General features: G+C 37.1%; 1 protein-coding gene across 5 annotated transcripts; it reads right to left on the bottom strand.

Annotated features, from left to right (window-relative positions):
• On the bottom strand, positions 1–27657 carry Tmem68 (transmembrane protein 68). Of its 5 annotated transcripts, XM_015986275.3 has the most exons (10): positions 27521–27657; positions 26039–26151; positions 21746–21825; positions 19071–19115; positions 18104–18492; positions 12962–13126; positions 9799–9992; positions 4603–4663; positions 2394–2533; positions 1–1282 (listed from the first exon to the last, which is right to left on the bottom strand). In XM_015986275.3, the coding sequence occupies exons 5-10, from the start codon at positions 18426–18428 to the stop codon at positions 1178–1180; spliced, it is 990 nt and encodes a 329-aa protein (XP_015841761.1). In that variant the 5' UTR covers positions 18429–18492; positions 19071–19115; positions 21746–21825; positions 26039–26151; positions 27521–27657; the 3' UTR covers positions 1–1177. The 5 variants fall into 5 exon arrangements, with proteins under 5 accessions (XP_015841761.1, XP_042126828.1, XP_015841760.1 ...); XM_042270894.2 differs by lacking the exon at positions 21746–21825 and having other exon boundaries at positions 27521–27651; XM_015986274.3 differs by lacking the exon at positions 26039–26151 and having other exon boundaries at positions 27521–27643.
• Between the last annotated feature and the right edge of the window lie 123 nt (positions 27658–27780).

Below are 27780 nucleotides of genomic sequence, written 5' to 3'. Positions count from 1 at the left end.
TGAGTTGCAATTCATCTTTATTTTTCACATCATTTCTATATATATTTTATGTCATAAATATACACTTGTAATTAAAAAGTCCATATAAAACCCAAGTACTACAAAGGTGGAAAGGGACATACTGCAGTAGATTTATGACACTTTGCTGTTTAAATACTTTTAAAATCAGTTTTCAAGGAGACAACAAATCAAATGCTATTACATTTTCAGAGGGCTCCATGTTTACAGAAATTCATCATTCAAGTACATTTTATTGAAATAATAAGCCATGTGATTAGCTGCAAAGCCCAGAAAAACAAGCCACGATATAAGCAAAACCAGGGTTTTCTTGTTGTTTATTTCTTAGCCTAAAATCAGCTGCTAATGTGAAGTGCAGAGCGTGACCATGATTCTACCCTTACACCATAAAACACTATGATGACAATTCATCCTATATGTTTACTTAGATACTTGTTTAAAATAAATACTAAACAATTCAGTAAATAAATACTACAAATAACAACGTCTTGATTTATAAAACAGTACATCTCTTTCAATGTGCTTGGCAACTGGACATCACATTTGAAGGAGTCGTTTCAACACCCAATGGACAAAAAAAAATGCACATAACTCCTAAAGGATTCAGAAATCAATTCAGTTATAGTTCTCACACTACAGATATCACAATAGATATAAGCAACTTAAAATAATGTATGTCACCAAAATATTGTCATGCTTAAAATAAATAATTGAAGTACAAAAGCATTCCACAACTTACCCGCAGTTGTGAATGGAATGAAGATAGAGAAAGGCATTTCTCATCTAAATTAAGCCAGTACTACACCCTAATGCATGTGCTCTCTTATGATCAGATCAACACAATAGACACAATTTAGGAAAGTCTGCTTAACCTGCTGATATCATGAATGACTTAAATCTAAAACTCTATGCTTACCATATATTACTAAAGATTGCAAATGCAGCATGATCATTTTCTGAGTCAGGAAAGTGAAGAGTTACTTAATAAATTTGACACAACTGATTGAAAGGACAAGATTAACAGTATAAATTTAAATAAACTAGTTCTAAGAAAGATGCTTATTAACATATTTTAGAAACACTATTATATAACCTATAAAAATTTAAAAGACAGTGCCATATATACGAGCTTGTCACTATAGATACATTAAATCATCTGCTAATTAGCCTTCTGCTCTCTATGAAAGCGTTCCAGCAGAGCACTCCTAATGTTCCCTGGTATCCTTTGGTGCTTGTCAATCAAAGCTTGAACAGCATTCTTGGTCTATTTAGAAAACAAAAGAAAAGTCACTATTGGTTTGGACTTAGTACAGATCAATCATCTTGTAGGATTTTCATGTTATACTACTTGCAAAAGAATTTCTCTTCCACACGTATCTTGCAGGGCACAGCCTATGCTTTCTTCTAGCAATTTTAGTATTTCAGGTTTTGAGGCTTTGTCGGGGCTTAGTAGAGGGAGAAATGGAAAGATGGTGTTCAGTGGGAATAGACCTAGTTTTTCATGGTAAAAATCTTCAAGATATTTTCTGTTCAACAACATGGATGTATTTAACAGAACTAAACTGTAAGTATACCTATTTTTGTTTTGTTTTGTTTCATCTTGTTTTGATTAAGACAGGGTCTCATTATATAGACCAGACCGGCCACAAACAGAGATCCACTTACCTCTACCCTTTCCCCTGAACTGGAATTAATATCAAATTAATGGTGTATCACCATGCCCAGCAAATTTACATAGTTTCCATCATAATTCAAAAATGTTTTTAAAGAACCTCACTAGTACAGTATATAAAGGTGGGTACAAAAGTTATAGTCAAAACATATACACAGCACGGGATGTAGTTCAGTGGTAGAGCATTTGCCTAGCATGAGCCAGGCCAGTATTGCTTTTTTCATAGTTTTAGGCGCCTTCCAAGCTTAATTCCATATGGAGTAGTCTTTTCTCATCCTCATGACTCTTCATCTCTTTGCTAGATTACTGACCACTCCAACATTTTAAAAGTGCTCACTAACTTCTGCTACTCAAATTGTGCTTTTGTACCTCTGCCTTGTAAACCTCAAGGCTTCCATTCACTGCACAGCACCTGACATATTTATTATTAAAAATTGAGATATAGAAACATATTTCTAGATGCCTATAAACCTATCCCTGGCTTCTAAACACTATAAATGTCTATAGTCACCCCGTCCATTCTCTTTCATGTCAGTAAAAATGTCACTGAGCCTTGCCAAATATTTCCAATGGGGTAAAATCACTGTTTGAGAATTTCTGGCATATATATTATACACATAATACATATAATACATACACAATGAAATTTCAAATAATTAAAACAAAAATCTGTCCTAAGACTAACAAAGAAACCACAAATTACCTTTTCAGCTAATTCTTCTGCTGTTATCTTTGGGTCATATGGAATGGGATCTCCTAAGAAGGTCCGCAGCTTTACAGGAAAACCTCCATACATTGGAGCAAATGGATAGCGGAATTTTTCATAAAGCCACTTAAATAATCCTGTTTTAAAGTAAGCAAAATCATTCTTATTGGCCAAATGTGCTAGGCACATAACTGTAAACTTTCTAATTAATTACACAAGACTTTCAGGAAGGTGGCAAAAATACCAACTCTTAGCAGTGTGTGTGTGTGTGTGTGTGTGTGTGTGTGTGTGTGTGTGTGTGTGTGTGTGTGTGTGTATGAGGATTCTGAAGCTGGGCACTGATTCCAGTTCCGAGCAAGTGCTCCACCACTGCGCTATATGACCAGCACAGCATTTCCTAAAGGAAGCATTTCATCACAAACTGGTGCAATGTGCTCACAGGCATGGAGTCTAGAGACTGCTGAAGGAACATACTCAGTTTTTTCTATAAATTTAAAAATAAAAGGAAAATCAAACCAATTCATTAAAAGACCAAGAAACATTTTAAAACATAAGAGTCTCAAAAGACAACCAGTTACTATTATTGCAGAACAAAGGCTGAGTGCCAGCAGAGCTGGAAGCTAAAATGTTTAGGGACACAAAGCAAATGATTTACAAGAATAAAAGACAAAGACAAGGGAGTCCAGGTCCAATTCATGCAGACACCACGCACTGGCCTACTAGAGACAACCAGGTTTCAAACTCAGCAGGATTGGATTTAAAGGTATTAAAGATAAATAAGCAGAGAAGGTTGAAAAACAAAAACAGCAACATTGTAATCCAAAAAGGGAAGTTTCCTGAAATACAGTTATACACTGAAAACGCTGATTACATATAGAAACAGAAAAATCACTGTCACACCCAAAGTAACACTCAAAAAAATTAAAATTAGCTAGGTGTGATGATGTATGCCTCTAATTCCAGCACTGGTGGGAGGGAACAGAAGCAGGCAGATCTCTGTGAGGTCGAGGCCAGCCTAGTCTACATAACAAGTTCCAGGCCAGCCAGGGCTGCAACAGTGAGACTCTGCCTCAAAAATAAATGAATAAATAAATAAAGTTAAAATAAAAGACAACAGACACTTAATTTAGAGATACTGAACTTTAAATTTAAGTAAAATTGAAAAGCAGTCAATAGAATTTTGAAAATAACCTGAATAATTCAAGAAACAATTTCTGATTTGCTATTTAAAAAGATTAGCAAAAAATTAGAATAATTTCTAAAGTTAAATATAAAAAATGCATTAAAGCAATACCAAGGTATTGCTAAGGGGTTTTCATGTGGATAAGAACAGCAACAGTTACAAAAAATATATTCAACTGAACATAACATATAAACCTCAAGCTGAAAACAAATCGAACATTCCAAAATAAGGGACATTTTAAGAAAAAAACCTAAGTTTTATTCCTACAACTATATTAAAAGTGAATTTTTAATTAATAAACTAAAGAGAGACAAAAGAACTTATCAATATAAACATATTATGGTTCATAGTATTCTTCTAAAGTAATAGGATAAACCAAAGCAAATGACATCCCATCTCCTATGATGCCAATCTTAGTTTAATATGTAGATCATCCAATTTTAAAGCTAGTTTCTTCAGTTGATAGTATATAAATGTATTCTAAATCTTATCAATATAATTTAACACTATGTACTAGATGGATCACTTTTACGTTTTAAAAAGCCCTTTCAAATAAAATTTAATATGTATATAATACTCTTAACAAAAGCATAATGTCTACCAACACTCTGGAGGCTCAAGCATATAAATCACAAATTTGAGGCTAGCCTGGTTACATTGTGAGATCCGGTCTCAATCCCCAGTCCCTGCAAAATAATAACTGTCATTACTTAGAACAAATTATCCCTCAGAGTTTATATAGAACAGTACCTAAATATTCATTTTCTAAAATTAATAATTCAAAAGTCACCAGGCACAGTGGTGCATGCCTTTAATCCCAGTACTTGGGAGGCCTAAAAGCAGATGGATCTCTATGAGTTTAGGGCCAGCCTGGTCTACACAGTGAGTTCTAGGACAGCCAGAACTACACAGTGAGACCCTGTCTCGAAAAAAAAAAAAAAATCAAAAATTTTCCTAACAGTGTTCAAAACGCCTGTTTTATAGAGTACACGATAATTAAAAACCATAGGAATGAGAACTTACTTGTTCCTCCAAGTGATCTAAATCCTTCTCGAATATTTTGTGTAAACATAGGAATAATGGGCTAAAGAAAAGAATTTGAATTGAAAAGTAAATAAATAAATCCACTTAAGGTCTCCATTGAGTCACTAAGGCAACTTTTGTGAAGGCGCATTTGAGATCCTAAAAGTAGATTTTAAAACTAAAGGCATATCTAAGGTGGTTTGATTTATCAGACTAAACTGACTTCATCATTTATGAAAATATAAATTGGAAAGACTATCCTCTAGTTGCAGCATGCAATATTTTATCTACTGATTTTTCTTACATATATAAACCCTTGAACCTCAACAGGATTATGATACTCACTAATTTCATTAAATAAAGCGAATATGGTAAATTAGTTTTACTCATTCCTAAATAATATTCTCATTAAAGAAGTTATAAATGAAGACACTTTGAAGAGTGTGGTGGCTAATGAGAATGGCCCCCATAGGTTCATCATTTGAATTCTTAGTCCCCAGTTAGTGGAACTGCTTTGGAAGGATTAGGGGGTGTGGCCTTGTTGGAGGTGGTGTGCCCCTGGAGGTGGACTTTGAGGTTTCAAAACCCATACCAGTCAGTGAGCTTTCTCTATTTCTAGCTTATGGATCAGATGTAAATTCTCAGCACCTGCTCCAGTGCCATGCCTACCTGCCTGCTGCCATGCTCCCTGCCCTGATGATCATTGAGTGTGACCCTCAGGAATCATGAGCCCCAAATTAAATGCTTTCTTTGTAAGTTACCTTCCTCATGGCATTTGGTCACAGAAACAGAAAAGTAACTAAGATAAAGGGAAAGTTCAAATCAATTTAAATGGTAGGTTTCACAACATGTTCTCATGAAATTACAACACATTTTTGTGAGCCCAACAATATAGGAAGGTTATGCTATTAAAAACAGTAAAATATATCAAAATTGAATAAAATACTTTAATATATAAACAAATATACTGAACTAATGTTTTAGAATAGGTAAAAATATATACACGTGTTCATGAAGTTCCACATTATCTGCAGAACTATACACCTTGACAAGCAGGGTTTAGATAAAGATAATGATATTCTAAGTCTTTTCCACTCACTTCACTGGGCAGAAGAAAACACAAGGATAAACTTCATACAACTTGTCCTCACAGTGAACTAGCTGATCACCTGCAATCCCCTCGCACCAGAGGGAAGACATCTAGTATATTTCAGGGACACCTAATACATGTTTTGTTCACTGATGTATCCCTCGCACTTAGAAAAGTACCTGGAATAGATGAAATAAAAGGAAGTTATGGAAGAACTAAAGAAGGAAGGAGCAAATACAGAAAGACAATGCTCCTAATGAACTGTGCTCTGTAAACACAGAGGTCACAGACAGTGATGTCAACACTAGAAAAAGCACACACAGCTATCAAATTGTAAAATGATAAGGTTAATTCATGAAACTACTACATAGAGATGATAATGGACACTGAATTCTTTTGTAAAAAAATCTACTACTATCTAAGGGATTACAAATTTTGTAAAATGAAATGGCTGAAATCCTAATGTTTTAAAAGTTACATTCCCGCCAGGCGGTGGTGGCGCACGCCTTTAATCCCAGTACTCGGGAGGCAGAGCAGGGCAGATCTCTGTGAGTTCAAGGCCAGCTTGGACTACCCAGTGAGTTCCAGGAAAAGGCACAAAGCTACACAGAGAAACCCTGTCTCGAAAAACCAAAAAAAAAAAAAAAAAGTTACATTCCCAAAATTGAGAACTCAGAATGCATAGGAGAAATAGAAAACCTTTCACAGATACTGTTTTATTTTCCCGTGACTGGAACTGCTGACCATGTCTACAGACAGACAGACAGACATAGTCCCCACAAGCTGTATTAGAGTGTGCACTTCATGAGGATGATTCAAGTTCAACACCATTCCTTAAATAGCTAAATCTCTGGAGAAGAACATTCCAGAAGCCATTTCATAGAAGAAAGCTTGCCTCAGTCTTCCATGTTATCTGTACCCACATGGCTCTCTACGTATATAACAAGTGTACAGATTTGTAAAACTATTCTTGGGGCATCAATTTGGCACGATCATAGAGTCCTACTTCTGCTACTAAAAATAGAGGAAACACTAACAAGGTGATTATCAAATCTTTCTTCATGTGAAGAGTGGGAAGAAGTATAATAATTACCTTTATCTCAAAAGTTTTATGGATAAAGTGAAATAACACAAATTTTTAAATACAATGTTGCTTTCTTTTACATTTGTTATTTATTTCTAATTAATTAAACTAATTTTTCCCTAACCTAGATGTGACACTATCTAAATAATTTCAGGAATTCACAAACTAAGAGTGTTATATGGAACATATAAAAGTCTGTCCCAGACCACCCTTCTCTGAACGGAAACAGAGGAGGAGTGGACCCTGAGGAGAAGGGAGGTGGTGGGAGGGGGAGGAGAAGAGGGAGGGGAAACTGCAGTTGGGATGTAATGTGTGAGAGAATAAAAAAATAAAAACACAAGTCTGTCCCATTCAAAAGACCTTTAGATACTTCCTGCTGATATTTTGTGAACTATAATTGGATTCCTCTTGAATTTCTTTCAGCATGCCCAGCTTACTTTTTTAATTATTTTGGGGGAAGAGGCATTATTGGAGAATCATACTCAAAGCTTGGCACATGCTAAGCAAGTGCTCTTCCAGTGAGTTATAGCCTCAGCCCTGCAGTCCCTTTTTAAACATAGCTAATCTTGCTTCTGTAGTTTTGAGTGTGTTCTCATAGTTTATGGAAGTATGGTTTGGTCTTTAAGGGATAGTTATGATTTACAACTATGTATTTTTTACTGAGTTTTCCTCACATCTCTGTGACCAGATCCTTCCCATCCCTCCCTCTCTGTGCCGGACTCTCCTCATCTGTAACATTAGACCAATGGTTCTCAGCCTAACACTGAGACCCTTTATCACAGTGGTTCTCAGCCTCCCTAACACTGAGACCCTTTATCACAGTGGTTCTCAGCCTCTCTAAAGCTGAGCCTCTTTAATATAGTGGTTCTCAATCTTCCTAAAGCTGAGACCCTTTAACAAAATGCTTCTCAACCTTCCTAATGCTGTGACTCTTTAATACAGTTCCTCATGTTGTGGTGACCTCAAACCATAAAATTATTTTTGTTGCTACTTCATAAAATATAACTTTACTACTGTTACGAATCATGATGCAAATGTCTGTGGTTTCTGATGGTCTTAAATGACCCCTGAGAACTGGCTGTTTGACCTCCAAAGGGGTTGCAACCCACAGGTTGAGAACCACAGCATTAGAATACTTTAAGTCACTCCCTGACTGTCTAGTCCTGGGACAAACCTCCAAAGTGCTGCAAACTATTTATCGAACTTATGCTATTGGTAAATTCACAGCATTAAAATGTATTTATTTTAAATTTATATAAGGCTATTTCTCAAAATTTTAGAACTTATAAAAGATCTTAATTGAATTATCTAGATTATCATAGAAAGTTACCAAGAAACTCAAGAATCTGAGAAAGTTCTTTTGTCATTTCTCTCTTTCAGGTCTCCTAAGCAATATCCTGCTTAAAAATGTAAACCTAAGGATGAAGAATTAGAATTCCATGATAAACTAATAAGATTCAAAACTATTTCTGTTATCTTTATCTGAAATTTATAAAAAATCTTTCAAAATATAAATGTAAAAAAACCTCAATGTCTTGTTTTAGATTAGAATTTTATTCTTGCTTTAAATAGTACATTGATTATTCTTAGTTTCACACAGCTGCAAGCAGCCTTTGTATTCCATATTATTCACAGGCTACAATTCTGGTTTTCACATCTACGCTTAAAAAAACTTTAGAAAATGGGTGAAATGTGGTATTAGTCACTTTTTTTTACTACTAGCATAACAAATGCATAAATAAATTAAAAAGCTTTTTGCTGAGTTAAGTAATCTTGTGTTTAAAGACCAAAAAGCTAATTCCACAAACACTTAAACCCTACTCAAAGTAGATCCTTGCACTAAGGATTTAAATATAAAATTATAAGTTACTCAAGGAACTTATAATCTATTGTAGGACTGTACTGTTTAAACATATTATTCTGAAAGTTAAAAACTAGAGTCATTGAAACTAGGAGCCCACAGTGAAGCACTACAGCAGTGACTTCCAGGAGTCATGCGTCTGCAGGGGCATATGTACAAGAGAAAAGAGCTCCTGAGCATTTTGGAGTATTTTGTTTTACTGTAAACTTTGTAATTCAAATATAAAAATATCCATTCTCCTTTAGATAATATTCTTTAGTTAGAATGAATCACCCACAATCTTTCTTTTTTAATCAATGATCTACATTTACATGATGCGCAATCAGACCAAAGATGCAGGTTGGTCTCCCTGACGACAGCAACCTGAAATGTTAAGTTCCTGAAGTTTGGAGAAAGGAACAAGAGTCTGGCAGGGACAGCAATGTCCCCTTCTGACAGTAAGCATCCCTCAGGATCAAGTTCCTTGGGATACGGAGAGCAAAAGACTAAGAAATACTTTCCAGACGCAAAAGAAAACATCAAAAGCACATTTCTACCACTCAGGCTGGAAGTACAATAATTACAGGAATCTCCCAAGTACATTTAATTTTATTGAAAAATTCATGTGAAAAGTGCTTTAGAAATATCTAAATTTCACCACTGTCCATTTCTTATCATACTATAAAAACAGCTAATCATAGTTGATGAAAAATGACATTAGTCACATAGTACTTGTACTGTTATAAAATCTGATTATACATAAAACTACTAAACGATTAAACCATCCATGAAACACGCTAACTCATTCATGTCGAAGTTACCAAAGGTTTAAAATACACAAAATGAGCTGACTGTATGATTTTAAAAAAAAAAAAGAATAACTGAAAGAATGGTGGGACTGTGTACAGAATTACAAATCTAATAAAGAAGAACGTGGAATTTACAACTGAAAAATAAAACTTTGTTGGATACTTGCCAAAATGCCAGGTCAGTTTTTGTTTTTTAAGATGGCTCCTCACGTATAAGGAATAGTGCTTTTTTGATATATTCCTATAAATTGTTATATATAGTAACTTTTATTACAATAAAAGAACCTGGTTTCATACACTTTGGCTCACTTTTTAAGCATTTCTTTGAAATTCAACTAAGCTTCGCTTGAAAAATGACTTTGCTGTGACTTACCACTTTCGCATCAATTGCAACCTGAGCAAAGCCTTTACGATTACCCCATATGATGCTGTAGGTTTCATCACTAAGTAAGGCTTCTCGGACTCCACCTGGTGAAATAGCTAGCAAGTGTCCGCTCCTCAGGATTTCAACACATTTTTCTCGTGGTCCATGAAGAGCACAAAATACGTCTAGTAACAAACTGAACCCTGTAAAAAACATATTCATAAGGATTTATCTTTATCTTGTTCAATTCTTTTAAAAGCAAAACTTGCTGGATGGTGGTGGGGCACACCTTTAATCCCAGCACTCGGGAGGCAGAGGCAAGCAGATCTCTGTGAGTTCAAGGCCAACCTGGGCTACAGGGTGAGTTCCAGGAAAAGCGAGAAGCTATACAGAGAAACCCTGTCTCGAAAAACCAAAAAAAAAAAGAAAAAAAAAAAAAAAAAGCAAAACTCATCATGATCTATGCAGTTTACTACCCAGACTTTTGAAAACTTTAAGTCAATAGCTCTTAAGGTATAAGACCAGTTTCACTCATGAAGTATATATCTTACTGATCACCTACTACTGATTACTTCTTGGCTAATCACCTCCTTACTATAGCTACTTTACATTTTCAAACTCTAAATTAAAACTTTATCATGAAAAATCGAGATTCTTCTCCCCATTTTACAGATGACAACTTAGGCTTAAAAGTTAAGTAGTGTGTTCAAAGCCACACAACAGTTGCCCACTGCACTATGTCCAGCCCTAGGTGCCTTCCACTTAATTTCATGCCATACATATTCTCAAGTACTATTAAAACAATCAGAGATGATGTCTCGTCAGCAACCAAAACCCCAATCTCCCACTAACCCTGCAGCAAAGAACCACATGAATATAAAACATGTTCAGCCACAGCAAAATTAGCTAAGACTATAATCAAATCTATTGAAATAAAGTTAAATGATGCTAATCCTACAATTAAAATTTTATAATAACAGCAAATATCGTTGAGAGTTTTAATCAACTGAAGAAGGGTATTCAATCTAAGAATAGCTAATTCCAAACCTTAACATTATATAGCTTTTCAAACTATGACTATTACTGCATGAAAGATAACCTGTCAATAAAGAAATACTTTATTAAAAACCCTACAGTGGAACTTCATGTGATTGCCACTGTACATGTATTTTCCTGCTTGAAACTGAGAACATGGAAGGTTTGTAGAACTGGGCAGACTAACATAGCTTCCCATTGCCTTACAGAGCTGAAACAACATTATAAATGTCATTAAGATTGAAATAATGCTTACTCTGCACCAAAACCTCACTGACTTAATTAGGTGCACTCTCAGAGTAAATGGAAAAGAGGATATGTAAAATACAGAATTTCTCTCTTGCACTAAGAATTATAATGATTTTATAACTTCATAAATAATAGATGACTAAAGGTAAATCAATGTCAAAATATGGTATGAGCATAGAGAAAAAATGTTTTGAAAAACCTAAAAATGTTCAGTTTTCTTATTTATGAAAAAGAAAAGCTAAAACCAAACCTCTATAGCTCTATAAAAAAAACAATAGTGAAGAAAACACTTGAGCCAGACATTAAAACCATTTTTTGGTTGGGGTGTGGCTCAGTGGTAAGACTGACTGGCTAGCATGTGGAAAGTTCTACCTCCAGAACCTGACAGGCACAGGAGGCATTAAGACAGTAATGCTTACCATTAAATCTCTTGGGGCATAAAACCCATAAAATGTAAATGTGTGAAAAGGTGTCATTTAAAAAAAAATGAAAATAACTAGTTATGATGAGATTATAATATCCTCTGTCCCCAATCTACAGAAACTCATCACATTCTTTGCAAAGGAAAGCCTTACATTGGATTTAACATATAACACAAAGTATAAACAGGTTTTCTAACATATACTAAAGCACTAACCATATGTATGGAAGGACTGGAGGAGACTGTTCCTTAACTCGTTGCTGGGTTTGAGTCTGTTTGCTGGGCCAGCTCTGTTTTTATTATTCCAGAGAACAAACTACCAACTCTCCTGGCTTGTTTCTAGTGATTTAGTGATGAAAGGAAATAAGATTTATTCTCAGTAATTTCATTCAATGATTTTTTTAAAAATAACTTTTATCTTAAACAATTTGACTAACTTTTTTTTTAAAATATAAAGCTATTATGAACAGACTTTTAAAATGCAGTCCTCAATCACAAGAGGACTGTTGTCTGTGAGGCAACTCATACACTGGAAGACATGTAATGTATATGCATACTCTTTAGGATAGTGAAGACAAATATATCTTGTATATATTTTTTCCCAATTTTGATTGCTATTAAACTTTAGTAGCATTAAACAAGAAAAAATTATCATACAAAAATATGAAATTTTAACTACCTTCTGTATAAAATTATGTATCTTTCTCTTTTAATTCTACTTGAAAGTTCAAGATTTGGGTTAGGGATATAGTTCAAGGTCAGAGCACATGCCTAGTGTTCCATCTGCAGCATCACAATAAACAAACAAAGTTCAAGATTTAAGCCTGCTGTTGGGGATTTATATTTGTGTTCCCACCTACCTGGTAGGCTGAGGCAGAAGGATTACTCTAGACCACAAATTGAAAATCAGTCTGGGTAACCAACAGGATCCATCTCAATTTTTAAAAGAGTTTTTGTAACTTAAAAAACACTGACTAAATTTCTATTAATAAAGAAAAATAAATAGGACTGGAGGGCTGTAGTTCAGTGGTAGAGCATTTGCCTAGCATGTGCCCATCCCTAGGGATCAATCTCCAGCACAGTCAAAAACAAAAGACAAAGAAAGAGGAGGAGGAAGAGAATAATTGGAGTCAGTGGAGGAAAGACAGGGAGGGGAGGAGAGAGAGAGGGAGGGAGGGAGGGAGGGAGGGAGGGAGGGAGGGAGGGAGGGAGGGAGAGAGAAGGAGAGAGAAGGCGGGAGGGGATAATTTAGCTAGCCAGGAGGATTACCCACTCAAGGTCAGTTTAGGCAACAGAGAAAAAAAAGTAGGTGACATTTTTGGCTATTTTTTTTTTTAAAGATGTATTAGTTAAACTGGATAATTAGATTTTTTTCAAATTTGTTATCATAAAGAGGCAAACACTTAATAAACAATACTAAAGACAGTCTACCACATGATTTAATCACTACACACAGTTAAGTTTTACCTGGGATTTTAAAGACAAAGTGGTCAGCTACTACTCGGCAAGTTCTGCCTTTGTGGATGAAAATTTTAGCCATGAAGTAGTAAAAGTCTATGGGAATAGCTCCATGATAAAAAATTATAAGTGCTGGTCCTTCTGGTATCTTTTCCATCCCATGAACTTCATAACCTGTTTGAAAGACAAGTTGTCAATACATAAAATGCAGGAACTTAAAATCTGTCTGCCTTCCCGATTCCCTTCTCCTCTGGATAGTTCTCCCCGCCCTTTCCCTTCTTTTTGGACACAGAATAATTTGGTTCATAAAACGTGACATAATAAACAAGGCACTACAGTGGAGAGTTAGCAGAGTGTGTGCTGGGAGTCCAGGAAGGACAAGGGATCCACAAGCAAGGGTGGCCCAGGAGTGGGAGTCAAAGCAAAGCAGGGTTGTAGGAAAGAGTGTAGTCCACAGTGATGGGGGCCAGGGAGGAAGGCAGCCAAGGGCAGACAGCACAAATACAGACGTAGGCCTGAGAGAAACAAGGACAGAATCCACCCCAGGCATGGGCTGGTACAAGAGGTTAGAGCCAAGTGTGGAGAAGTAGATCCTAGGATAGGGCTGCCTGAGCAGCTGAGGACAACCATCAGAGATCCCTCGTAACATGGCTTAGCTTCCCCATGCTCATGGCTTTGCACACTCTCACCCACAAATGATTCACCACCTAGTGTGAATGCACCTACATTTTCTTGCTGATGTATATTTAGCCTAAGTAGGATCCTATATGAATATACTTAGGGGTCTTTTCTGTCCTACAGTGTACCTCAGGAATCTACAATGCATGAAGTGAACTTACTACAGTTATCCAGTACACATATTTAATTTTCTGAAAAACCTAAAATGTCTATTAAGGACTTTCCCTTATTAATTTTCAAGGGAAATAAATGATAAGACACTAGCTTTTAAGAATGTCATTCCCAGCCGGGCGGTGGTGGTGCACGCCTTTAATCCCAGCACTCGGGAGGCAGAGGCAGGCGGATCTCTGTGAGTTCGAGGCCAGCCTGGGCTACCAAGTGAGTCCCAGGAAAGGTGCAAAGCTACACAGAGAAACCCTGTCTCAAAAAAAAAAAAAAAGAATGTCATTCCCATTTTCCAGGGATAATGCTTTTTTAAAATTGAGCAAAAGGTTTGAGCTAAAAGGCTGCTAGCCACTTGAGGGTAGAGACTTCATTGACTTATTGCCAACCAAACTAAGTTATTTAAAAAGCTTCAAATTGGTGTTTCATTGTATTGTATAGGGAATCACAGAATGTTCTGAAAAATCAGAGTATATATAAACTGAGAGTAAATTTTAACTTCAAAATATAAAATACTGAATAGATTCTGACATAAAGATATTTTTAAGTAGTAAAAACATTATAAACAAACAAAACCTGCTCAGTAACAGGTAACTAAATAAATTACTAAATTATCAAAAGTAGTATTTATGAGAAGGATCAATGGCATGAAAAATACTATTTAGCCACACATATACAAATGATAAATAAACCAAAATTTTAACAAAGTTCATTTGCACAGTAAATTTTAGGTAGCTTTTTTTTATTATATTTTTACAATGATCATGTTTTTTTATGTTTCTGAAGTTTAAAAAGCACACATTAAAACTGATTTGAGTTAAACAAAATGTGGTCACAAGTAACTTTTATTTGTCACAAGATCAACTTTTTAAAGTTATCACTTATCCAGATAAAATATCTCATCACACTAACACATTAAAGTGGGCTAAGTGCTGAATATTTTATTTCCTCTGAACCATAAGTATATATCTAAAATTACCTTGGAATTCCAGTATAAAACAGTGCTTAAATTTACCTGTATTGTCTTATCCACTCACATGTAAATTGAAACTGCTTAAAATATATTATCTTGAAATATAATTTAATATATATATTGTGGGAAGATGTAAATTCCTAACAAGTATCTTAAATGATGCCAATAAATTTCACCATTTTAAAACCATCAAGTTGCAACTCTGAGACAGGCACGTGCCTGCTAAGACACTGCTTTGTATAAAACACTGAGGGTGCCCGAGGACTGTACCCGCCAGCGGGCATTTAATAGTGAACACTAAGAACTCAAAGCATCAAAAGCATATGATTCCTGTTTGCAAACCTCAAAACCATGACTTCTGATCCTGAATCCCTAGTGCAGGGGTCTAGAAACCTTTGTCAAAGACTGTATCCTCATTCTGCTTCCTAGTATACCTCGGAAATAACTTCTCTGAACCTCCATTTCCTGAGAAGTAAAATGGAGATATACAAACTTTATCTATCATGATATAAGGTTTAAATCAGTCAGTATTTAACAGTGTTTGGAAATGACAAACAATCACAAAAGAGGATTTATAGATATTTTAATATGAATATAGTATTACCACAACACATTAGCCTAAGTTGGGTATCAGTGGTGAGTTTTCCTAATGGCAGCCTATACATCAGTGATGTGTATCACCTAGTGTCTATTTCAAAGTCTGTTCTCTCAGGATCTCTGTGAGTTCAAGGCCAGTTTGGTCTACATAGCAAGTTCCAGGACAGCTAGAACTACATAGAGAGACCCTGTCTTAAAAAACAAAACAAAACAAAACAAAACAAAACAAAAAAAAAAAAACTCTGCTCTGAAACCACTTTGGGGCACAACAATATTCTATAGAAATCTTTGTCACATGCTGTTTTGGCTCAAATGTGGTTTCACTCTCACCAAAACACATGCCAAGGTTGAACTGTTCAAATGAGGCAGTTATAAGAAATGGGGTCTATTGGGAAGTTGTTAGAGGATGGGACAGCACCCTTAATAGATTAAAGCAGCCGCCCATAACCAAGTTTTACTCTTAGGGAACTAAATTACTTAAGTAATTTAGTTCGAATTTTTTAAGATAGGACCACAAGGCTCAGCAAGTAAAGCAGGCTATGTGGTTATGAGCCAAGACATTTCTTCAGAGCAAAGGAAACAACAGTGCTCAGAGAAATCTTACAAAATGAAAAAACACCACAGCACATTAGACGAGTGACACACAGAATATAGAAGAGGCTCAAAGAAGCAGCAACAACAAAACCAAACACTTTAAAATGACCTGGAGAACAAGAGCTTCTTCCTTTCTCCCTTCATCTTGTGTTAACATTTATTTTAGATTGATTTATTTTATGAATGTGTAGTTGTTTGTACACCACATGCATACCTGAAGCCCAAGAAGTCAGAAGAGGGCACTGGATTCTCAGACACTGGAGTTATGAATGGTTGCAAGCCACCATGTCGGTGCTAGGAACCAAATCTGGGTCCTCTGCAAGAGTAACAAGTACTCCAAATGCTGAGCCATTCATTAAATGAAAACGTATCAAGTTTTATAGGATAGAACAATGGTCACTAGAGACTAACGAGTAGGAGTGAACAAGGGCACATGGACAGCGTTAATGCACAATGGAAGCACAGGTGGAGACACTGCAGTTAATTCCAATTTGTACAGCTAGTATGAGTTAGTAATTATTTTTAAAACAGCAAGCTCCTATAAAGTAAGGTTATCCTTTGTTTTCTTTCTTTTTAGGCACCTGACTGCCCTTCCACTTTTACGCCATGCACGAAGCCGAATGAGACTTTCACCAGGAGCCAAGGCGGTATCTGCCCATCCTCTTAGATGTTTAGAATTCAGCCATTTACTAATTACCTAATTTCAGGTATTCTGTTATGAATTGAGGCACATATGGATTAAATCTTTGGCATTTTTATATAGTCCAAATACATGCCACCTACAAATAAAGGACTGGTGGGAAAATGAAGTAAAAACCACCAAGTCCTTGAAAACAGACAACCAGAGGCAATTTTCAGGACAGCCAAAACCTGAGCCACCATCCCAAAGTGTACAGCACCACAGCTTCTCAAATCATAGAGAGATTAAATTTCCTGGACAGTAATGTATTGCTATCTCACTTATCTAGAAAGACACTCCAACTTCTTAGATAAATCAAACGACAAATAGGTAAACATCACATACAATTTATATTTAATGTTTACTATTATGCTACAATATTTCACTCTTTTAAAATGCCACATTGGTGGAATCAAATTTACCATAAACAGAATAACAGTGGCACACACTTTTAATTAAAGCACTTGGGAGGCAGAGGCAAGTGGATATCTGTGAGTTCAAAGCCAGCCTGTTCTACATCGAGTGTTCAGGACAGCCAGGGCTACATAGAAGCCCTATCTCTAAGAAGTAAAACTAAAAAAAATATAAATAAAAAAATTCCAGCCAAGCATGTTGGCACTTGCTATAACCCCCATAATATTCTGGAAGCCAAAGCAGGATTGCAAATTCCAGGCTGGCTAGACTACATAGCAAGACACCCCCCACCTCACCTCAAAAAATAAAACCAAGTGTGGCTGCAAAGACAGCTCAGCAGACTTATTGCTGTTGCAGAGGACCAAAGTTCAGTTTCCAGCACAAATTTAGTTGGCTCACAACAGCCTGTAACTCCAGCTCCAAGGGATCTGACAGCCTCCTTTGGCCTCTACCAGCACACTCACCTACGTGTGCATACACACGCGCAATAAAAATGAATACATATTTAAAAACAACAAGAAAAAGCAGTTTCTATGAAATAGAAAGAGAGGACTATAAGGAGGAAGAGGTCTGAAGGGAAAAGGAGGAGGGAACAAAAGATGGTCGTGGAATCTATGAGAAATAAAAGCAGAGGGACTGCTTAAAAGGGGAGGGGAATAAAACGGAGGCGAAGATGGGGAGAGGAAAAAGGAACTGGCCGTGAGTAAGAACAAAGCATAATGACAGACACATATGAAAATGTCATAATAAAAGCTATTATTTTGTGTGTTAAGAAAACAAGAAGTTTTGATATTTTAAGTAATTTTTATAGATGTTTTAAATATCAATTTTCATATTTCAGTTTATAGTTTTTGAGAATGCTGTGTAATTCTTAAACAGAAATGTGTTTATGAAATTCACTTCAAGACACACATATACACAACACATGGAAACAGATTAACACGGAATTTTAAAGCATCCCTTCCTTCCATTTTCAGTAATTTCCCAATCAATAAACAGAAATATGGTGCCAGGGCTCCACACTATGGCAACAGACCGCAGCATCCCTGCTTACCATGCCAAACGGCTGCGTGTCCATCCCACAGAGTTGCCACTGTTTTCCTCGCACCATCCCATAAATTATGAGAGTAGGCTTCTTTTAACATATTCTTCCTCTTATAGATATGGAGGAAAATAATAGTAAGGTAGAGAAGAAAGATCGTAAAGTACGGAAGTATTAAAAGTATCAGTGGGGTAAAAACCCACAGGAGATGGTTTGCAAAATTCAAGTAGTCCTCCAGCTGCTCCACACCCAACCATTCCTCAAGCACATGAACCAGACAAGTCATGTAGGGCACAGAGTTCTGTCCTGCAACACAGGTTTGGTTGTTCTCTATCATTTTCTTTAGATGAAAATCCCAAATTCTGTCTCCTTCTTCATTGCCATATGTATTAATTTCAACACTAGAAGGGAAAAATAATCCAGTTATTCTCTTTACAACTACAAAGTTAAATATTTTAGTCTACATAAATGCTATAGTCATTTTAATACCAAAGATGAGTAGATTTTTTTTTTAATGTTCAATTATGAAAATGGTAAGATTTTGTCTGCAAAATTATGAAAAGTGCTGGGTTTAATTTTTCAAATACCTTGCAAACTGTGGATTGAGAGGGAAAAGCTGATGCAGAATAAAATTATAGCTCAAACTGTTAATCTAACCCATTTCTTCCGTGGATCATGCAGAAAATTTAATCTTTATACTAAGACCAACTGTGTCCTTCACAAAGAAAAACATCAGTTTCTGATTCAATAAATTAATCCGAAGCTTTAGGAAATGATGGCATACACTTATGGATATTTTCTTTTATAGAGAAATAGGTTTATATAAGAGCTTATCTGCTCTTTTGACATTACAGGATTTAAAAAAAAACTGTACTATTTACCTTATAGTCATTAAATTTCTATTAAAACATAAATGACTGGAAACATAGCTACAAAAGTATTGTATGAACTCATTCTCTAAAATAATTACTTGACTTACCAGAAATTACACAAATATCTTGCCTCTAGCTTCAATATATGTACTCTGAAAACACAGTAAACAAGTGAAATATATTATTGAGTAAAAATCTTTATACCTTAAGTTTACATTCCCATGAAATAAATGGCAGAAGACAGTCACAAATGTCTGACAAATAATGACAGCCCTAGGTGAATCAGAAGTAAGTAATACTCAGGATATCTCTGCATAGCTTAAGACTGTTGACTAGCACTATTCTAAGGCTCACCCCTAAAACTCTTTTACTACAACTATAAAACATTTGCATCTACAAGGGGAAAGTATAAGTATAGGACTCTAAATGAATGCCACTTCTTACTAATGTTTACGAATAAGCTATCAGTCAAATTGTCAAATATATTGGATAATACAACTATATTATCCTTAAGACATAACTACCTACATAAAATTTCCTTCTTTCTTCCATATTTTCACTGGTTCAAAGTCTAATCTAAAGTCGGTTTAGCTATCATTTCATATTATATAATCTTAAGAAAGTCCTCTCAAATTCTTTATGAGAGTCAGGAAAGGAATAAATAAAAGAGAGGGACTAAGCCGGGCGTTGGTGGCGCACGCCTTTAATCCCAGCACTCGGGAGGCAGAGCCAGGCAGATCTCCGTGAGTTCGAGGCCAGCCTGGGCTACCAAGTGAGCTCCAGGAAAGGCGCAAAGCTACACAGAGAAACCCTGTCTCGAAAAACCAAAAAAAAAAAAAAAAAGAGAGGGACTAAACCAGACCCTCACACAAGAGCAGTTATATGTTGTCTTGTTACGAAGATTACCTTGCTAGCTTTGTAACAGAGCACACACTTTGACTAACAGGGGATTAGGTCTGATTTCCTTGTAACCAATAGCACTTATTGTGTGAATACTGGGTCTATTCTGTTCATACAGGATGAACACAGCTTAACTTAAGCTCCTCAAATTACATTTTATTATATCACTGTACTGGTTATTTTTCTCATCACTGTCATCAGATACTACAGCATGGGAGACCAGCTCCAAGGCTGCAGACAGGGCTCAAAGAGAAAGCCACAACATAGCAAAACTTAGAAGTTTTATCTGAGGGCTTTTTAAGGAATGGAATAAATTCGCATGCACTCTGGTGGTTACTTTCTTTATTCTCTCATGTTGAATTTCTACCTCTTTGTCCTTCATAGCTATATATATCCAACAGAATCCTTCAGGCAATAATGAAGTTACATTTGAAGGTCATATTTCATTTCTTAAGTAAGTGATAAGAAACTGCATCATCCCAATAATTCACATGTAATAAATCTCAGCTTCCTAATTGGTGGGGCTGTAATTTGTAGCTGCAGCTGCAAAGGATTTTTAAAAGAGTTAAAAGACTAAACTACTGAGGAGTCTAAGAAAAATAAGGAAATCATGTATTACATGCTATATTTCTGAGTGTAATAACATTTTAAACTAACATTGTGTGACTAACAATGGTACAAATGTTGAGCTCTCTCGAACTTGGACTGTTTACAGAGAGAGCTGTATCATCGGGGAGGGTGCAGGCTGCAGCAACAAGCAACAGCACAGCTGGTAGGCGGCCTCCCGGTGCGAGAGCTGCAGGGTGAGGGGAGGCGAGGGGAGAACCCAGCTAAGCTTGCTGGGCACTCTCCAAAGCAGAGTGACACTAAAAGCGTTTTAAATCTTAAATGTATTTTTCTGTTCTGCATGTAACTTTAGACCATAAAAAAGGAAACTTACAACTCTTTCTTGGGGCTATGAAATCAGATTATACTCTGTAGCCCTGGCCATTTGGAAAATCTTCCCCCATGGTGTCTCTGAACGAAAGCTGGTTTTGTCTCTAGAGCTCAGTTAATTGCTCTCTATCACTCTCATAATTTCAGGATCCAACACAAAGAACAGTTAGTTGGCTTAACTTTGAGTCTTCAGGTTAGAGGCCCATATCATGTAACTGTGGTTAGGAATTTGTGCAGAAAGTTAATTGCTGTCCTAGATAATGAACCAGACCTAGTGGGAGAGGCTGCCTCAACGATTAAGTTGCTTTGCACCTTTAACTTTGGTTTGACAAATCAGAGCTGGTTGTATGTCCTTGTGAACTGGACTGAGACTGGCTATATGTCCTTGTGAACTGGACTGCATTTCTTGGGAATAGTTTGTCTTAAAACCCATTAGCAAGGCACCTGGTCTAATCTAAAGTTACTTTTAATCAGCTAATGGTATATAGCTGTCTTAGAGCTGGGGAGACACAACTATTTTCCTATGTCAGCCTGAGCTGTGATATAAAACAGGCCCTAAGTGTCTCACAGTCCTCATGGAACAATAGGCCTAGTTATGAAACATATTTTTTATTCATCAAAATTATACAGCTTAAAGAGAAATTGTCTTTCTGGCAATATAAATATAAATATGCCCAGTAGATGGAATGTATTTATGAGATAAACACACTACAATACAGGCGGTGGGGGAATTCCCAAAGCTGTTTAGGGAAAAATTGCAATAGCACATGAGAAATTACAGACAGAAGCAAATGATATTCCTGAGTCTATAGCCCCATGGGCATGCCTAATGAGGTTTCCCGTCAGAGAATTATTCTGATGGGCTGACACCTTGAATATTAATTGCCACCTGCTGTTCTATGCCATAGCTTTTGGCAATGAAATACTCAACAGAAAAGCAGTTTACCATAAGACAGGTTTACTGTGGCTCACGGTTCAAAGGAATGCAAAAACAATGGCAGAAGGTATGAAGCAGAAGTCTTGGTCCTGTGGCAACAAACAGGAAATAGACAAAGAGGAATGCCGGTGACCACCATGCTTTCTGCTTCCCCCCTTTTTATTCAGTACCAAGCTCCAAGCCCTTGGAAATACCATCTCAGACACAGCCAATGGGGTGCTTCACTAACATACCCAGTGTTTCTTAATCAAATCAAGTTGATAACAAAAATTAACCATTATACTAACCAATGCACCATGACAGTTCAATTATAACTTATCAGTGTTTGATCATTTAAAATTCAATATAGCAAAATTTTAGTGCCATTAGAAACCGGACTAGCAGTTTCTGAAGCTAAACATAATGTTACTTTATTACCCAACAAATCTACTACTAGTTATAAACACAAGAAGACTGAAGATACACTCTTCACACAAAAACTTACATATTTGTAACAGAATTACTCATAATAACTGAATAGTGGACAGATTCAGATGCCCATCAACTGATGAGTGGATAAAAATGATATATCCATATAATACAGCATCAGTCAGAGAGCAGAGATCTGCTGCAACATGTGTAAGCCTTAAAAATATCATACTAAACTAAGGAGAGGAAAATAGGGGCAAAAAGTCACATGGTATGTGTCCACTCACATCCAAAATAAGGTAATCCAAAAATCCAAAAAGGTAGGGAAATTAGTGGTTGCCAGGAGCTGGAGACAATCAAAGAAGACTGACTGCTTATGGAAACAAAAGTTTCTTTGAGATAATGAAATATCCTAGAATTAGACAATAAGGATGCCTGAATTTACTAATCTGTCCACTGTAATAAGGTGAACATTACTGTAAATTATATCTCAAAAATTGTTAGAGTATTTAAACATTGCTAATATATATATATATATATATATATATATATATATATATATATATATAAACTTTCATATACATTAAAAGAAAGTTTGGGCCCATCAAAATTTGAAACTTTTGACTGTTATTGTTTAAGGCAACTGACCACAATAATCCAGACTTATTTATATTTTAAATAGGTTTTAGTATCTTGTGACTTTACATCTTTCTTTAGTACCTCCTCAGAAAAACTGGTAATAGAATTACAGTAGTCTCCCTATCCACAAAGTGTACATTCTAGGACCCAAGTAGACCTAAAACTAAGGATAGGGCCAGGTTCTATACAGGTTAAACACTGCCAAGCCCAAAATCCAAAAATCAGAAAAACCTGAATGCCACCAGGTATAAAATTCCACACTTAATTTCACAACCTCATATGGTAAGTCACAGTGAAAACTGCAAGCGCAACAACAAAATCTCCAGCTACAAGTAGAGTACACAGGAATGAGATGCAGGGACCTAGGGATATCGTTAACAAAGAAAGGGAATAATCTCTACAGTAACAGTAATAAAAAACAGAGATGAAAGAAATTAAAGATACAAAAAAATTGAAAACATTGCATGTTGTGGTTTGAAGAAATTAACACTGTTAAGATGTACACACTGTTCAAAATGATATTCAGATTAAGAGAAATTCCAATAAAAACATCAAAGACATTCTTCATAGAAATAGCAAAATGTATTCATAGAACTAGAACAACCCCTAAACTCATAAGGAAAACAAGACTTGAAATCACCAAAGCAACTCTGAGCAATAGAGATAATGCTGAACTCAATACCATATCTGCCTTCAATGTGTACTACAGTAACTAAACAACACGGAACTGACATGCAGATCAAGAGAACAAAACATAATATAAAAATAAATGCACACACATATTTACAGCCAATTGATTTTCAACAAAGGCAGCAATGTTAGTGAGACTTTACACTTTAAAACTACTAGAAGAAAATATAGGGAAAACTATGCCACAAAGCACAAACATCAAAAGCAAAAAACTGACAGTGGGAAAAAACACTTGCAAACTACGCCAGCAGCAGATTATTTCTAGACTGTAGTAAGCACTCAAAAAGGTTCAACAAGAAAAGCCCAAATAATCCCATTAAAAAGAGGGCAAATGATTTGAATAGTCACTCCTCAGGAGATAATACAAAAGGACAACGAGCATCTGAAAAATTGTCAGCATCGCTGTTGTAGTTACTCTTTGACTATAAGCGTATGGATTTAGAGCCACCTAAGAGGCAAGCCTCTGTGAGGATTTTTTTTTAGACTAACTTAACTGAGATGGGAAGTCTCACCCTAACTTTTGGTGGTACCATCTCACGTTCTCATACATGAAATTAACGTCAAAGATTGCCGGGGACGGCATATAAGATAGCTGACGTGCTGCCAGCAGAGATTGGAGAAAAGGGGACCTGAGATTGTGGACCATCAACCCGCCTTGTGTTCCCCTCCAGATCTTCTGCTTAGCATGCCTCTAGGGGTCCAAGGCAAAAATGCCTACGTGTCCCAAGGTCATGCTTTATGGCATGCACATGTCATGCCCTCTTCCATATAAATATTTCTTGTAATACTAGTCTTTTTCTTCTATCTGATCTTCATGTTCTGTGTTCTTAGACCAATGGTGATTTCTGTGATGCAGGAAAGGAGTGAAGTAAATTTCAAGGAAATTATACAAAGATGATCACTCAGGCTGGGGTTAAGGTAGTTATGCAGTTCATGGAAAATAACCTGCAGCCTGGAGAAGTTTTTTAGGCTTGGATAAACTGTACTGAATGTGTGGTCAATATAGCACATAGTCTGTGTATCAACACACTGGACTTAAATTGGCCATGATGAATAATTCAGTTTCTGAGGATATTCCAAGGACATTGTGTAAAACTTGAGACCCTAAGGGGTATTGGCTAAAGACTGTGGATGGAGTAACATATAGATGGGATGACAAACTAAAAGTGTGGGAACCTAGAATAGGAGAATAGTGGCCTCCACCAAGAAAGGGAGATGGCAACTTTCAGATATTTTTTATTCCTCCTGAAGGAGTGTGGAGATAATGTGACAACTGATGGAGTGATTGCTACAAGCTTTATTGAGTTCCTAGATTGAAAAGAGCTGCCAAGAAAGGTGAGCTTCCTTTCATAGAAGCTCTATAAATTAGATTAAGTCTTCCTTGGAATTGTTGGATATAGGACAGAAGTTGCTGACTTGCAGGGACAGATTTCTTGTCTGAGGTCATTGTAGCCCACCCGTCATGGGGCTTAGTGTTTGCAGAGGGCTGAGGAGGAACTTAGGCAGCTACAGGGGTCTTGAGGTTGGAGTAGACTGTGTGAGAGGGAAATGACTGTCTGGTACATTGACCACTGTTCTTATTTTTACCTTTTTTTGCAAAATTGCATGTTGTTACCCTTTGGGTCAAGTGCTCAAAAGATTGTATAATCATTAATAATAAAAATAGATTATGCTTGCTTTGGTGTTAAGTCTGGGATAGTTCCTGTGTTTAGTAAAAGATGATGAAGAATATATTGGAGATTTTCTAAGAATATTGGGTGATTTCCCCTTTTCTTTCTGTTCCCCCTTGCTTATGATAATAAAAGACTGAGGTCACCAGGGCAAAAGCAGAAGCTAAAGCAAGAGAAGTTAGAGAAGTAGCTAAGAGAAGCTAAAAGAAACTAAGAGAAGCCAGGGAAGAAAAAGAAACTTAGCAACTGCAGAAGCCCAAAGCGACCTGTCAAGCTTGCACGAGCATTGTCTCTGAGTCGTTATTGCGCCTTCCAGGTATTCCCATCCTTCAAACCCCAGAAACTGCTGAGGCTGGTCCCCGGCAAAAGATAATAGTGTGCCAGGCAGTGATGGTACACACCTTTCATCCCAGCAGTCAGGGAGGCAGAAGCAGGCGAATCTCTGTGAGTTTGAGGCTAGCCTGATCTACAGAGTGAGTTCCAGGACAGTCAGAGATACACAGAGAAACCCTGTCTTGAAAAACAAAAACAATAACAAAACAAAACAAAACAAAAAGAATCATGACTTAGCATAGCTCAAGACAAGCACAGGGGAGGAAGGACACAGACAGGATGAGTTAATGGGTATGGGGCCCAGGCAAAAGGAAGAGTTAGCTTTTAAAGCCTAGTGGGAAAACTGTGTTTCACAAAATGAGTATCCAAAACTGGCTAATAGAGAACATTTTGAATGTTCCGAACACAAAGAAATAATATGTCTGATGTTAGAGGTGTTCCTCCAACCTGATCACGAATACAGTGTATATACACTGAAATGCTGCCCTGTACCCCAAAAGTTACAAATTACAATTATTAGTTCCCATTTACTTTTTAAAGAATCTTAAAATATTCTTATTACCTGACCCCATGCGGAGAGTGCATGAGTGAGCATGTGCCATGTTCGTGTGGAGGTGGAGGACAACTTTCATGAGTCAGTTCATGCTTTGTGGCAAGCACCTTTAACCAATAAGCCTTCTCCCCAACGCCCAGGTGTCATATAACAATAAAAAGAAAAAGGAAGAAAAACAGAAGATTTCAAGCTTCTCTCTCCAGGTTCTGATATGCATTACATTTCAAGGATTTTGTTTTTTAAATATAAAATATATTTAAAATATATATTTAAATATAAAATGCTCTCCCACTTTTTCCATCTTTTGATGACTGCTGTTCTATACTGTACTATATTCTAAGTCTAGTCACTCACTCCAATAATGCTGTAATACAAATTCATTTATCAATCTATTTATTTATTTTGAGGCAGAGTCTCACTGTGTGGCTCTGACTGGTTACAGACCAACATGGCCTTGAACTCACCGAGACCTGCCTCCCAAGTCTGAGATTAAAGGTGTGTTCCACCATGCCCCGCTTAACACACATCTAGACTGCAGTCTGCAACTGCAGTACTCTTTCCTTCAAAACTCCTAAATTCAATGTATCTTTGACCTCAAAATAAAGTATTAATAGTTAATAAACAAAATAAAATGTTAATGTGGGAATAAACATTTCCTTTTAAAATTAAAGTATTTCGATCGATTCACAACGTGGCTCAAATACAAATGAGCATTCTAAATATCTGGGTTTCAGCTCAGTTCTTATACAGCCCATAAAAAATTAATAGCATAAACTAAGTCATCAATGATGCAACAACCTTAGAGCATAGCTTGTTTTGTTTTTGAAGAAAGCTGTTGGCCAGTCTCACGCAGCACCTCGTACTGAATGTATTTTTTTCCTCCCCAAATACAGCAATACTGTTTTCTATATCCAATTTATGTATTATTATTTCTCACTAACTGTTAAGTGGGTAGGAAAACCCAACGACCAAAGCAATGCAGCCATCTACAAGGTCTGAACCGACTTGAATTTGCAAATATAGAAGCTTGCAAGTGTTGCTTCCTTTGATCCTTTCCGCAACCTCACGGGGTAGTTTCTGCTACTCAGCCCCTTTTTACAGATGATCAGACGCTTTTCAGAAAGACCAAGGCATTGGTCAGGTCACGTGGTACTAAAGAGCATAAACTAGGATTCCCAGCCTGCTCGGTCGTCACTACGGCCTCACGCTTCCCTCCAGCTCCATCAAGCAAGCAGAACTGGGGCATCACCAGGCAGGCGAGACGCCTAGCCTCACAAGAAAAGCTGCGGGAAGTTCGGGGAGCGGAGAGGACGCGGGACGCCGAGACCCCGCGGGGCAACGGTGTGGCAACAACTCGGCTGCCTGCCCGGGCAGCGCAGACGCAGGGGCCAGGGGACCGGCTCGCCTTTCCGCTCCCCGCCCCGCGACCCCGACACCACGCCTGCCACAGGCCGGAGCCGCGCGGGGAGCTCCACGTGGGGCCCTACGCACCTGCCGCGGAAGACACCGGAAGCCAGGCTGCCCTGGCGATGTCGGCAGCTCCTCAGAGTCTGAGCTGCCGGGACAGGAGGACGCTCGAGCCAGCAGGCTGCCTTTAAACACGGGTGAGGAAGAAGCCCGGGCCGCCTTGGGAGTAACACCGCCGCCGCCCCGCCCCTTCCGGTAGCCCCGTAGCTGCTTCCTGTGGCGCCTCTGGCGGGCTCCCGGCTCGAGCGTCCCCGGGCGCGCTCCTGCTCCTCCGCCCGGACCCC

This window comes from Peromyscus maniculatus, chromosome 2 (assembly GCF_049852395.1).
Source record: "Peromyscus maniculatus bairdii isolate BWxNUB_F1_BW_parent chromosome 2, HU_Pman_BW_mat_3.1, whole genome shotgun sequence".
Classification (NCBI taxonomy): Eukaryota; Metazoa; Chordata; class Mammalia; order Rodentia; family Cricetidae; genus Peromyscus; species Peromyscus maniculatus.
Note: the sequence above shows the minus strand (reverse complement) of the source record. Positions and strands in the feature narration are given on the sequence as shown.